Source organism: Microcebus murinus, chromosome 19 (assembly GCF_040939455.1).
Source record: "Microcebus murinus isolate Inina chromosome 19, M.murinus_Inina_mat1.0, whole genome shotgun sequence".
In the NCBI taxonomy this organism is placed as follows: domain Eukaryota; kingdom Metazoa; phylum Chordata; class Mammalia; order Primates; family Cheirogaleidae; genus Microcebus; species Microcebus murinus.
The window spans coordinates 27,518,320-27,530,478 of record NC_134122.1 but is presented as its reverse complement, the minus strand read 5'-3'; the positions used below and the strand labels follow the sequence as shown (position 1 = coordinate 27,530,478).

The following is a 12,159-nucleotide window of genomic DNA, read 5'->3' as shown; positions in this document are numbered from 1 at the left end:
CGGGAGGCTGAGGCAGGAGGATCGCTTGAGCCCAGGAGTTTGAGGTTGCTGTGAGCGAGGCTGACACCACGGCACTCACTCTAGCCTAGGCAAGAAAGCGAGACTCTGTCTCAAAAAAAAAAAAAAACCAAAAAACAAAAAAAACGTCCTCCTGTCTGGACCTCCCAGAGTGCTCACACACTTATATTAAAATACGCATATCCGGCCGGGCGCTGTGGCTCACGCCTGTAATCCTAGCTCTTGGGAGGCCGAGGCGGGCGGATTGCTCAAGGTCAGGAGTTCAAAACCAGCCTGAGCAAGAGCGAGACCCGTCTCTACTATAAATAGAAAGAAATTAATTGGCCAACTGATATATATATATAAAATTAGCCGGGCATGGTGGCGCATGCCTGTAGTCCCAGCTACTCGGGAGGCTGAGGCAGAGGGATCACTCGAGCCCAGGAGTTTGAGGTTGCTGTGAGCTAGTCTGACGCCATGGCACTCACTCTAGCCTGGACAACAAAGCGAGACTCTGTCTCAAAAAAAAAAAAAAAAAAAAAAAAACGCATATCCTTTCTGGTCTTCTAGATAAAGTCTAACTCAGCCAATTGCCAGCCAAAGAATCTTTAAACCTACCTATGACCTGTAAGCCCCTGCTTTGAGATGTCCCACTTTTTTGGGCCAAACCAATGTATGCCTCTCATGTATTGATTTGTGACTTTGCCTGTAACCCGTCTCTCTGAAAATGTATAAAACCGAACTGTAACCCAGCCACAGCGAGCCCACTTGCTCAAGGCTTCTTGAGAGTGGCTCCAGGCCATAGTCCTCAAATTTGGCCCAGAATAAACTTCTTTCAAATATTTCAGGGTTTAGATGTTTTCTGTCCACATCACCATCATTTTAAGATGATTTGTTTCATCAGCTCAGAGCCTAAAATGGTTTTGGCAGACAAATCTATGTTGAGGCCCAGCTAACTGGATATTTCCATGAAGTTGGTACTAGAGTCTTTAAAATACCCATTATTTTAAGAATCATTTGTTGGAATTGATTTTTGTGAGGGGTGGAAAGTGCAGGTCCTGTGTCAGTCTTTTGTTTGAGTTGATTATTGTGAGAGATGAGAAGTGCGCGTTTTTGTGCGAGGTGACAAGTGCGGATCCTTTTTCAGTCTGGCGCTCGGCCATCGGGTGGGAAGCCCGTTATTTTCTTGCCCGGCAGGAAACGGCCTAGGACCGGCTGTCCCCCAACCAACGGAAGACTGTAAACCACCGAGATGCATCTCGCTCGCTGCGCGGCCTGAAGAGGCCCCGAAATAGCTGGGGGGGGGGGGCTCCGCGGGGAGTCGGTGACGCACTTCCGGCCTGGGTTAGTTGTGTCCCGGGACTAAGGCCCGGTGGCTGCGGAAAAGGGGAAGTGCGGAAGAGAGGCCGGGCGCAGAGGGGCAGGTGCTTGGGACGCGACGGTGGTGCGCCTCAACTTTGGGGAGAGCGGATGAGGACCTTGCGTTTGCTCTCTCCTCGCCTGAAGGCGAGCCTCTGGGAGAGCCCGCATATGCTGGAGAAAGGTGCGTTCGGCCCTGACCGGACAGAGGCGTGGCAGTGACGCCGAGGCCGCAGCCTGGGTAATGGCTGCGAGGTCCAGGGACGCCGCGTCGCTCCTGCGTGATGGACTTTTGACAGTGAAAGTGGAGGAAGACTTACCTGGAGATCAAGAAGACGACCCGCCCGGGGGCTGGAAGGGCCCGGAAACTTCTCGACAGCGCTTTAGGCAGTTGCGTTACCAGGAGATGGCTGGACCGGAAGAAGCGCTGGACCGACTCCGAGAACTTTGTCGTCGGTGGCTGAGGCCCGAGATGCACTCGAAGGAGCAGATCCTGGAGCTGCTGGTGCTGGAGCAGTTCCTGACCATCCTGCCCGAGGAACTGCAGTCCTGGGTGCGGGAGCACTGCCCGGAGAGCGGGGAGGAGGCTGTGGCCGCGGTGCGGGCTCTTCAGAGAGCCCTTGACAGGACCTCGCCCCAGGTGAGAAGTGAAAGGTCTGTTCTGGCTATGTGAGACTCCGACACACGTCCCTTTTCCTTCCTTATTACATTTTGTGTGAACTTTAGGATGTGCATGAACTTTCCTTTCCACAGGAAAAATGACAGATCTATCAAGGACATGAGTTATAGACCTCAGTGTAAAGGTAACGTGGATTACTGTTTATCCGTTGAAAGGCATCCTCTTGTCTTACTTGACTACTTGGCAAAGACTGATGTCATCATGAAAAGTGAGCTCATATCCTTTTTTAGAACAGAAACTCTCCATCATTTTTAATGTGAGGTTCTCTTTTTTTTCTTTCTAACGGTTTGGCGACCCCCTCCTCCCACATTGATAATGGTTGTCCTTTTTTATTTTTCAATCTGCAAACTTTATGTGGTGTTCCAGGGAGGGTTGGCAGCGCAGCACTGGTGGGCTTTTGCAAAAGCAGACTCAATATAATTGTAATTCGTAGAATACTGTTGAATTTAAATAAGGCATGTTTCACTGAGGGACAGCCAATGTACCTAATTCTGTACTTTTTGTTTTTTTATCATTTCATCCCGTTTAGCTGCTGCTGGACCAAACAAAGCCAAAGCTAACTAGTTTTACTCATCAAAAACATACCGTGCAGCAGGTGAGAAAATCCAATATGGAGTGATGATATGGTGTTAAGACATTAGCAGATATTAATATGTATGATCTTATTTCATTCCTGCATGTCAGTTGTTTAGGCTTTTCACGGTTGACCTTTCATACTTCTGCAAATAACTCCATATCACTCCTCCATGAAAAACAAAAATTTACAGGGCATTTTATTGTATAGGTCTCATCACTATTAAACAGCTGATTACAGTTCTCCAACTTTGATTTTAAAGGTGGGAAGAGAGGAATCTCATTGGGATAAGCAGCAGCCATAGATTTTCCAGTCCTAAGCACTGAGGATTCCTAGCACAGTCATGTGTCATTTATTGATGGAGCTACATTCTGATAAATGTGTCATTAAGTAATTTTGTCATTGTGCAGAGATCATAGAGTATACTCACACAAACCTAGATGGGGTAGCCTACTACACACCCTAGGCTATGTGCTATATAGCCTGTTGGTCCTAGGCTACAAACCTGTATAGTATGTTACTGTACTGAATATTAAAAGCAGTTGTAAGCCGGGCGCGGTGGCTCACGCCTGTAATCCTAGCACTCTGGGAGGCTGAGGCGGGCGGATTGCTCGAGGTCAGAAGTTCGAAACCAGCCTGAGCAAGAGCGAGACCCCGTCTCTACTATAAATAAAAAAAAAAATTAATTGGCCAAATAATATATATATAAAATTAGCCAGGCATGGTGATGCATGCCTGTAGTCCCAGCTACTCGGGAGGCTGAGGCAGCAGGATTGCTTGAGCCCAGGAGTTTGAGGTTGCTGTGAGCTAGGCTGACGCCACGGCACTCACTCTAGCCTGGGCAACAAGCGAGACTCTGTCTCAAAAAAAAAAAAATAAAAAAAATAAAAGCAGTTGTAACACAGTGGGAATTATTTATGTTCTTTTACTGTCATGGTCATCATCTCTCTAGAGGCAAGGACACGGTGTAACTTAAGCTAGAAATAAGGGAGGCACGGCATGAAGCCAAATTCTAAGGAAAGGTACAAGTTGCTGAGGCTACTGAGAATCTAAGGACAGGCCTGACCTCATTACTGCCCATCTGATGTGGAGGGAAGAGTCCAGGAAGGTTTTTTGCACCTAATCATACTTTCTACAGTCCCTGGTATCATGTCTCACACATTGTAGTGATTATTGAGTTTTCTGTGGATTTTAATGTGATATAAGTAAGAGGGTGGTGGGTGATGGGCCCTGCTGTTTCAGGGCCAGAGGTAACCGTTGAAAGATGGTGTTTTATATTCTTTTATGAGATGGTCAGTCAAGTGCAACCACAAGAGGAGACACTAAGGAAAGCAAAGTTTACTATACTTTCAGGTCCCGGAGAGAGGAGGCTTGCCACACCATGCAGCGCTGCATGGGGAAGCACCCAAGGTAGTCATGAGGTAGAAGGGACAGGAGTAAGGGGAGGGCCCAAGCCACAACCTTCATTGGAGATTCCCTTGAATGGTAGGGCAGGGCAGGGCATGCTTGGTGTGGGGTGTGGGACATGGGCAGCACTTTAAGACTGGCTAATTTGAATAATTACAGTGGTCCCAGTTGCCTGGTACTTGGTCCTAGGAAGATTGAGGGAGGAGTACTACCTCCTGGGGTTTATGGGCCAGACAGAGGAAGTAGGGCTCTGGATTGGTGGGTTTGTATAGCAAAGGCTTATATCAAAGCCCTTTGCTATATCTAAGAACTGGCTACCCTGGGAGGGGCAGTTTCTCTCCAGCCACAACGATTTTTAAAGATGTCAAAATATATTATACAGAAAGTAAAATATACACATATGTATATACATACACGCACACACAAACAATATAGTGAGCAAGAAAGACTTGGAGTCAGTGTGTGACCCTCAGTGGAACCTAGACAAACGTCTCTGTCACCAGTTTTAGAACCTTCCCTTTCTAAGAATTGTGGCTTTAACCTCTGTGAATGGTCAACTTACATTTGAATAAGCTATCTCAGAAGATCACCTGGTTGGCTAATTATCTTATGGAAGTGGTCAAGGGAAGGGAAAAGCAGTTTTACTGAGCACCTGCTGTGGGTGAGGTACCTGCATCTGCTTGAGATATTTGTATCTGTTGCATACGTGAAGAAACAGCGTCTCAGAGAGCCAGCCTTGGAACTTGGGAGTTTCTGGTTATGTTTTTATTTTTAATCTACATCATGTTTCCATTTTGATAAATCACAGCAATAGAACTCCAATATTATGCTCCTGCCTATCTCAAAATAGTGTAGACAGTCCAGAGAAAGGGTTTCAGGATAAGGAGAGAATGTCAGCCTCTGTCTTTGGTCCTTTGATACTCTTGGTCACGACAAGACTCCATACTTGATCCTAGTCAGAGGCCGAGAAGCAACAGTACCAGCTTCTTCAGCCACAGTTATTGCATTATTCTCAGAGCTCCCTCCTTACTCTCTAGAGTCTGGCCTCATCCTAAGACCAGTGGTAATGCTGTCCAGAGACAGAAAGTACTGAATGGGGATCTTGTATTGTTCCAGGGGATGGTGATGTTTGAAGACATGGCTATGGCTCTAACCTGGGAGGAATGGGAGCATCTGGACCCAGCTCAGAAAGACTTCTGCAGGGAGAGCACACAGAAGGAATACGGGAGCACAGTCCCGCTCAGTGAGTGCTGTTATTCTCCTGGTTTACGGTCCTGTGTGTGCGTGCGTGCGTGCGTGTGTGTACGTGCGCGTGCGTGTGTGTGTGCCTGCACGTGCGTGTGTGTGTGTATGTGTGTGTGTGTGTGTGTGTGTGTGTGTGAGAGAGAGAGAGAGAGAGAGAGAGAGAGAGAGAGAGAGAGAGATGTATGAAGGACTGGGTTCACTACCACCTCTGAGCCAGTCTGCCATTCACAGACCTGGGCCGAGAGCCTTCGAGTTTTTTCGTAACCCAGGCAGGACCCTTGTGTTCTGTATTGCCAGGTGCTAGGGTTCAGCTTTTTATTTTGGTTAATTTTTAATATTTCATACATACATAAAAATATTTTAAAAAGATAATGATAGATTTCAGTTTCTTGAGCAAAAAAGAAAAAAAATAAAAAATAAAAAAATAAAAAAGATAATGAGCATCCCCTGTATCTACCACCAGTTTATGAAATCTTACTTCTTGGCCATACTGGCTTCATTTTTTTTTCTTCCCTCAAAGAAATTCCCCTCGCTCCTTCTCCTGATTGTGGTGATTGTGGTACTTAACTATTTCCATTCAGGCTTTGTATTCTCTCTAAATATACATGTAGCTACACACTATATAGCATTAATATATGTTTTTTCTTAACATTACATTTTTGAGATTTATCCATGTTGATACATATAGCTCTATTGTAACAAATATGTGGCCAGGCGCGGTGGCTCACGCCTGTAATCCTAGCACTCTGGAAGGCCGACGGGCAGATGGCTTGTATATCTGTTCATATATTGGAGTCTCTGAAGAGCATATACTTAGAGATATACAGTAGTCCCTCCTCTGTAGTTTCACTTCCCATGGTTTCAGTTTCCCATGGTACAGCACAATAAGAAATTTGAGAGAGATCACATTCATAAGACTTTTATTACAGTATATTGTTATAATTGTTCTATTTTATTAGTTATTGTTAATTTCTTAATGTGCCTAATTTATAAATTAAACTTTATCACAGGGATGTATGTATAAGAAAAGGCATACCATATTTAGGGTTTCATACAGTTTCAGGCATGCACTGAGGGTCTTGGACTGTATGTAAGAGGGGACTACTATGTATTCATCTTGCTGTCCAAAGAGCTGATAACTAGTGTATACACCTGCCAGCAGTATATGAAAATTATTCTTTCTCCACATTTGGTGTTATCAGCTGACAGCATGCCATTTTCCCACAGTAGCTTGAGTGTTCCTTTTCAAATATTGGGCTGTGTCACTGCTCTGTTCAGAACCTACAGTAGCTCCAGTTTCACTCAGGGTGAAAGCCCTTGGCCTATGATGCCTGACGTGCAGGGGCCTCACCACCCTGCTCACCCATCCCCTGCTCTGCCCCTCATCCCTCTGCTCTGGCCACACTGCCTTGCTGCTCCTGAACATGCCAGGCATGCTGCCTCCTGGTTTTTGTGCTGGTTGATCCCTCTGCCTGAAAGGTTCTTCCTCCAGCTCTCCACGAAGTAAACTCCCTGACATGCTTCAGATCTTTGCTCAGATTGCTCTTTCTCAGGCCTGACCTGACAACCTATTTAATGCTGCAACTTGCCTACCACAGCCCCCTTGTCCTCTGCGCCTGCCCCCATGCAGCTGATCTCTGGTTGTGCTCAGCTTTTTCCACAGCATTTAGACCTATCTAACATCCTGTGTGATTGACTTCATGTTTACTTACTGTCGGACTACCCCTTCTAGAATGTAGACTTCTCAAGGGAGAGATCATTGTCTGCTTTGTTGATTAATTTATTCTGAGGACATGGAGTAGTGCCTGGCATGTAGTAGTGCCTCTCTCAGTTCTGTAGGTTAAGCATCTTAGCAATGTTTTGTGGGCATTCTGGCTTCTTTTCCTATGACTTGCCTGTTTATATCCTTTCTCTCCCCTCCTTTTTTCCATTATCTTTTTAAAATTGCTTGGTAGCAGTTATTTATATTTTTGATACTAATCCTTTGTTGCTTTATTGGTTATATAGGTGGCTTATCTTTTTATCATGGCATCTTTTGTTATATAGGATTTTTGAATTTAATATAGTCAAATCTTTTAAACTTTTATGGTTTGTGTTTTTTGAGTCTTAAGAAAATATCACTTCCCAATCCTGATTTCAACTTTGCGGAGGCAACAAGTTTAAAATCTTTTAGCTGTTTATTCAGGTATTGGTTTTCCTGTTTCTTATTTTTTTTTTTTTTATTTTTTTTTGAGATAGAGTCTCACTTTGTTGCCCAGGCTAGAGTGAGTGCCATGGCGTCAGCCTAGCTCACAGCAACCTCAAACTCCTGGGCTCAAGTGATCCTACTGCCTCAGCCTCCCAAATAGCTGGGACTACAGGTATGTGCCACCATGCCCGGCTAATTTTTTCTATATATATTAGTTGTCCAATTAATTTCTTTCTATTTATAGTAGAAACGGGGTCTCGCTCTTGCTCGGGCTGGTTTTGAACTCCTGACCTCAAGCCATATGCCCGCCTCAGCCTCCCAGAGAGCTAGGATTACAGGCATGAGCCACCGCGCCTGGCTGGTTTTCCTATTTCTAAATAAAGTTTATTCTGCTATTTTTTCCCAATTCCAGTTATTGTCTCTTGATTGCCTACTGAGGAAGAATTTTTTCATCTTCATGTACATACTTAACAGTCCACAATTCTCTTATTATAGTTAGTCTTTCTGGTTAATTGATATATAATGTTTCAATATTATCTATATTCACCTACATAATATCTTTTCTTTTTACAACTTTTAGTTTTCCCTGGAATTAATAATACCTAATTTTGCATTTGCCAACTTTTCTTACTACCGATCAGTAGTTCACCCACAAACTTTGTATTAGAAATGTAAAATCCCCTCAGTATGTTCAGTTATATCAGATGTGTAAGCAGTTTTGTTCTTCCCCTTGGAGAGATGCGTCCTAGAGCATGCTCTGCTCTGGTGTGAGTGGGCTGCTTCTTCCCCAGGCCTGTAACACAGCTGCAGCCTAAGACATCTTCGCATCGCCCTAGGAATTCCTTTTCTCTTTGCTGGATCTCATAACATTTTCTTCCTTGGTTTGGTGGAAAATATCTTTTAGTATGTTCCAGAGAACATATACTTGGGAACTAAATCTTTTGAAACTTTGCATGTCTGAAAATGTCTTTATTTCTCTCTCACATTTGGATCAGGTTATGGATGTATAGAACATTCTATATTAGAAATGATTTTGAAGATAGTGAATTTTCTAGCTAGTTTACCAGGTAGCTACTGAGAATGCCATTGTGATATTTTATCCTTGGTATGTATATTATTTTTAATATTCTGTATATTACTATATTTTGGCATCTTACAAACTTTTCTAGCTGGAGAGAGCCTATCCTTCCCAGGGTAGCCAGTTCTTAGAGATAGCAAAGGGCTCAGCCTTTGATGCAAGCCTTTGCTACGCAAACTCACCAACCCAGAGCCTGCCACCTCTGGCCCATACACCCTGGAAGCCAGTACTCCTCTGCCTTAATCACCCCAGGGCTAGGTACCAGGCAGTCCTAAATTGTTCACCCTGCCTTGTCTTTCTCACGGAAACCTCAATAAAGCCTCTGGCCTAGTGCTGTCTGTTCGCTCCTTTTTGCCTCCTAATCACCCTGGGTCTTTGCCATGTGGCCCTGCATGGTGTGATGTGCCTCCTGTCTCTAGGACCTGTGAGTACATAATTTTTCCTGTTCCCTTTCTGGAATTTCTCTTGGTTGTTGGGACTCATAGACTGATACTCTAAGCACCACCCCTTCACCCCAATTTTCCATTTTTTTGTCTTTTGTTTCCACTCTCTAGATTTCCTTAGCTGTATTTCCCAAGCCTTATGCTGAAATATTTGTGTTATCACTTATATTTTCATGCACTTTTTCTGATTCTTTAAACAGTCCTTTTCTTATAGCCTCCTTGTCTCCTGAATGTAGTATCTTATTTATCTGAGAATATTATCTTTTATTAAATTTTCTTTTGTTTCACACAGTATGTGTCTCACCAGCATTTATATTAGAGGTTTTCCTGAAAAGTTGGTAACCTTTCAATTTCCATTTGTGTTTAATAGTCAAAATAAGAATTTCATCCCCAAACTGTGTGTAATGGGGCAGGACTTGTGGACTGGTGATCCTCACTATGAGGTTGGTCATCAGGTGTTGTTTGATTTGAGAATTCCCATATGTCAGTGTCTTTAGGTGTTTGGGCCTGGGCTGGTAATTTTTCCATACAGAGATTCATTCAAGAAATATTTATGGAGTATCCACAATAAGCCAGGTGCTGTTCTAGATGCTAGGGATACAGTTGTGAATACAGCCTATGAATAGGCATAAAAATCCCTGACCATTCTGCCTGGAGAATGGAAGCTTTGGAGCCAACAATTTGGGACCTGAGCAGAGGAGAGTGCATTAAGGTTCTACCAATTCTGTGTCAGTCTTCACTTGATTCCCTTGATTTGACAGTGTAGCCATCCTGTTCTCAGCCATGCCCAATGTCCTAATCCTGAATTTATCTAGTTCTGCCTTCCTGGAGAATAAGCTGCAAAGCTTTTGGACTAGGGGATGGAATCTGGTGGCTTGTCTGTTCCTTTATAGACTTTCAGCCAGTGCTGGATTGTTCCCCCCCCCCCAGACCTTATCTTCAGAAATTGGAGGCACCAGCTGTGTCTGCTATTACAACTCATCCCGTGAATAGGATTTCTGTTGTTGGACCATCCTTCAATCATGGGATAAAGGCTTTGCTTCCTTTCTTGACACACCTTCCAAATTGACCTCTCATGAGGCAGTGACTTACCCAGCAGTGAGGCAGAGCAGAGGTAAAAGAGATAGATTGCTGAGAATAGGCAGAGTTATCAAAGGAGAAGAACTGGATGTGTACTGGTCAGTGTGAGCACGTCTATAGGTTAAAGATTTCAGGAGGGTTTACTGGAGGATATTTAACAGGGACTTTGGGGTGGGGTTCTTCTGCCACAACTTATTTATTTCAGTCTTGCACAAAGATGATTATGGCAGCAATTTGTATTTTAATGTTTCAGGTTTGGAGAACACACCTGAGAACAAACAGTTGATTCTAAAGCAAGAGATATTAGAAGCTGAGCCACAGGGGTGGCTACAAGAAGTGTTCCAAGGGAAGTCCCCCCTGTTTTCTGAGCATGGTGATACCCATGAGGACAGACTAGAAAAGCAATCAAGAAACCCTTCAACAATGAAACTTGGAAATTCTCCTGAAGGGCAAGGACTTACCAGCATCTCAGATCTCAACATAAATGGTTCCACAGAAGGGAGAGACTCTAAAAATAATGAATTTGGGAATGGTGCCAGATGTTCCAACTTTGTTCTTTGTCAGCACATTCAGAAAGCAGAGAGGCCCATTGATGGTGATGAACATGGGAACAAATGCAAACAGAGTTTAGATATAGTAAGACATCATGTGGTGAAACCTCACAAGTCTACTGACAGTGGAGAAAATGCCCATCGTTCAAGGCTATGTGAGAAACAGACGTGGTTCCGTGAAGAAAGACCTTATAAATGTGACATCTGTGAGAAGAGTTTCAAACAACGTTCTGACCTCTTTAAACACCAGCGAATCCACACAGGCGAGAAACCCTATATATGCCAAGAATGTGAGAAAAGCTTTAGTCAAAGTGCTGCCCTGATTAAACACCAGAGGACACACACAGGTGAGAAGCCTTATACCTGTCCAAAATGTGGGGAATGTTTTAGACAGAGTTCACATCTAAATCGGCATCAAAGAACCCACAGTGGAGAGAAATATTATAAATGTGAGGAATGTGGGGAAAGCTGCCATATTTCCAGCCTTTTTAGACATCAGAGACTACATAAAGGGGAGAGACCCTATAAGTGTGAAGAATGTGAGAAGAGCTTCAAGCAGCGCTCTGACCTCTTTAAACATCAGAGAATACACACTGGGGAGAAGCCTTATGGATGTTCTGTCTGTGGGAAAAGCTTCAGTCAGAGTGCAACCCTCATTAAACACCAGAGAACTCACACTGGAGAAAAACCTTATAAATGTCTTGAATGTGGGGAAAGATTTAGACAAAGTACACACCTTATCCGACACCAAAGAATCCATCAAAATAAAGTCCCATCATTTTGATATGCTCCTGCATGACGTATTTTGTTTCATTGTCCAGAACTACATTCTTTGGCATTATAGTATTTCAGTCAATCATGGATCATATTTCCTCAGGTATCTCACACCAGATAGGTTCAGTGTGGGTCTCAATACATATTCTGATAGTATTTCAGTAAACAGGAATAAGGAAGTAGGAAACTCTCCAAAAGATGACCTGGTGCCAGTAAGAGACTTCTGATGATAAGAGCAAGGCTGACATGTGACAGGCTTCTGTCCTTGTCATCTGTACTCTTTTGTCATCTGCTTTTGGACCAAATCTTGCCCACTTCCATTTCTTCCCAAAGAATTCATTTTAGTAACTTAGAATGGCCTCTTTCCTTAGATAGTGGAGAAGATTCCCACTACTTCATAATCCTAAAAACTCCTGGTAAAGTTCAGTACATACAAGAGACACTATATTTTTTACTTTTTAGTCAGTTAAGTTTGTGACCTAGAACTATAATTTTGGGGAAAATAAAGGAAAAAATATAATTTTGCAGACTCCCTCTCTCCCATTGTAGGAGCCTAGGAGTTCAGTTTTGTAATTTGATTTCTTTTAAAACAAACAAAAAACCCCATCCAGCTATACACAATTAATTCTTCTCATTGCATCCATTTCACAGATTATTGAATAGGGTCCTTCACATGAAAAGTTTTGTTTGTTGTATGGTCATCACTAAACCTTTCACTAAATTGTGTGTGTTTGGGCACTTAAGATGTCAGACAGCTTCAAACATCTCTTCTGCAGAGGCTGCT

At 43.5% G+C, this 12,159-nt stretch overlaps 1 protein-coding gene across 2 annotated transcripts; it reads left to right on the top strand.

Annotated features, from left to right (window-relative positions):
* Positions 1-1,319: 1,319 nt before the first annotated feature.
* ZNF394 (zinc finger protein 394) lies at positions 1,320-11,387 on the top strand. Of its 2 annotated transcripts, XM_075995311.1 has the most exons (4): positions 1,320-1,996; positions 2,565-2,630; positions 5,133-5,259; positions 10,304-11,387. In XM_075995311.1, the coding sequence occupies exons 1-4, from the start codon at positions 1,601-1,603 to the stop codon at positions 11,383-11,385; spliced, it is 1,671 nt and encodes a 556-aa protein (XP_075851426.1). In that variant the 5' UTR covers positions 1,320-1,600; the 3' UTR covers positions 11,386-11,387. The 2 variants fall into 2 exon arrangements, with proteins under 2 accessions (XP_075851426.1, XP_075851427.1); XM_075995312.1 differs by lacking the exon at positions 2,565-2,630 and having other exon boundaries at positions 1,321-1,996.
* Positions 11,388-12,159: the final 772 nt, after the last annotated feature.

Excerpts from the sequence above, each read along its gene's own strand:
- ZNF394 (XM_075995311.1), top strand. The coding sequence starts at position 1,601 with ATGGCTGCGAGGTCCAGGGACGCCGCGTCGCTCCTGCGTGATGGACTT. Across the intron at positions 1,997-2,564 it reads TTGACAGGACCTCGCCCCAG|CTGCTGCTGGACCAAACAAA; the intron begins GTGAGAAGTGAA and ends CATCCCGTTTAG. Across the intron at positions 5,260-10,303 it reads CGGGAGCACAGTCCCGCTCA|GTTTGGAGAACACACCTGAG; the intron begins GTGAGTGCTGTT and ends TTAATGTTTCAG.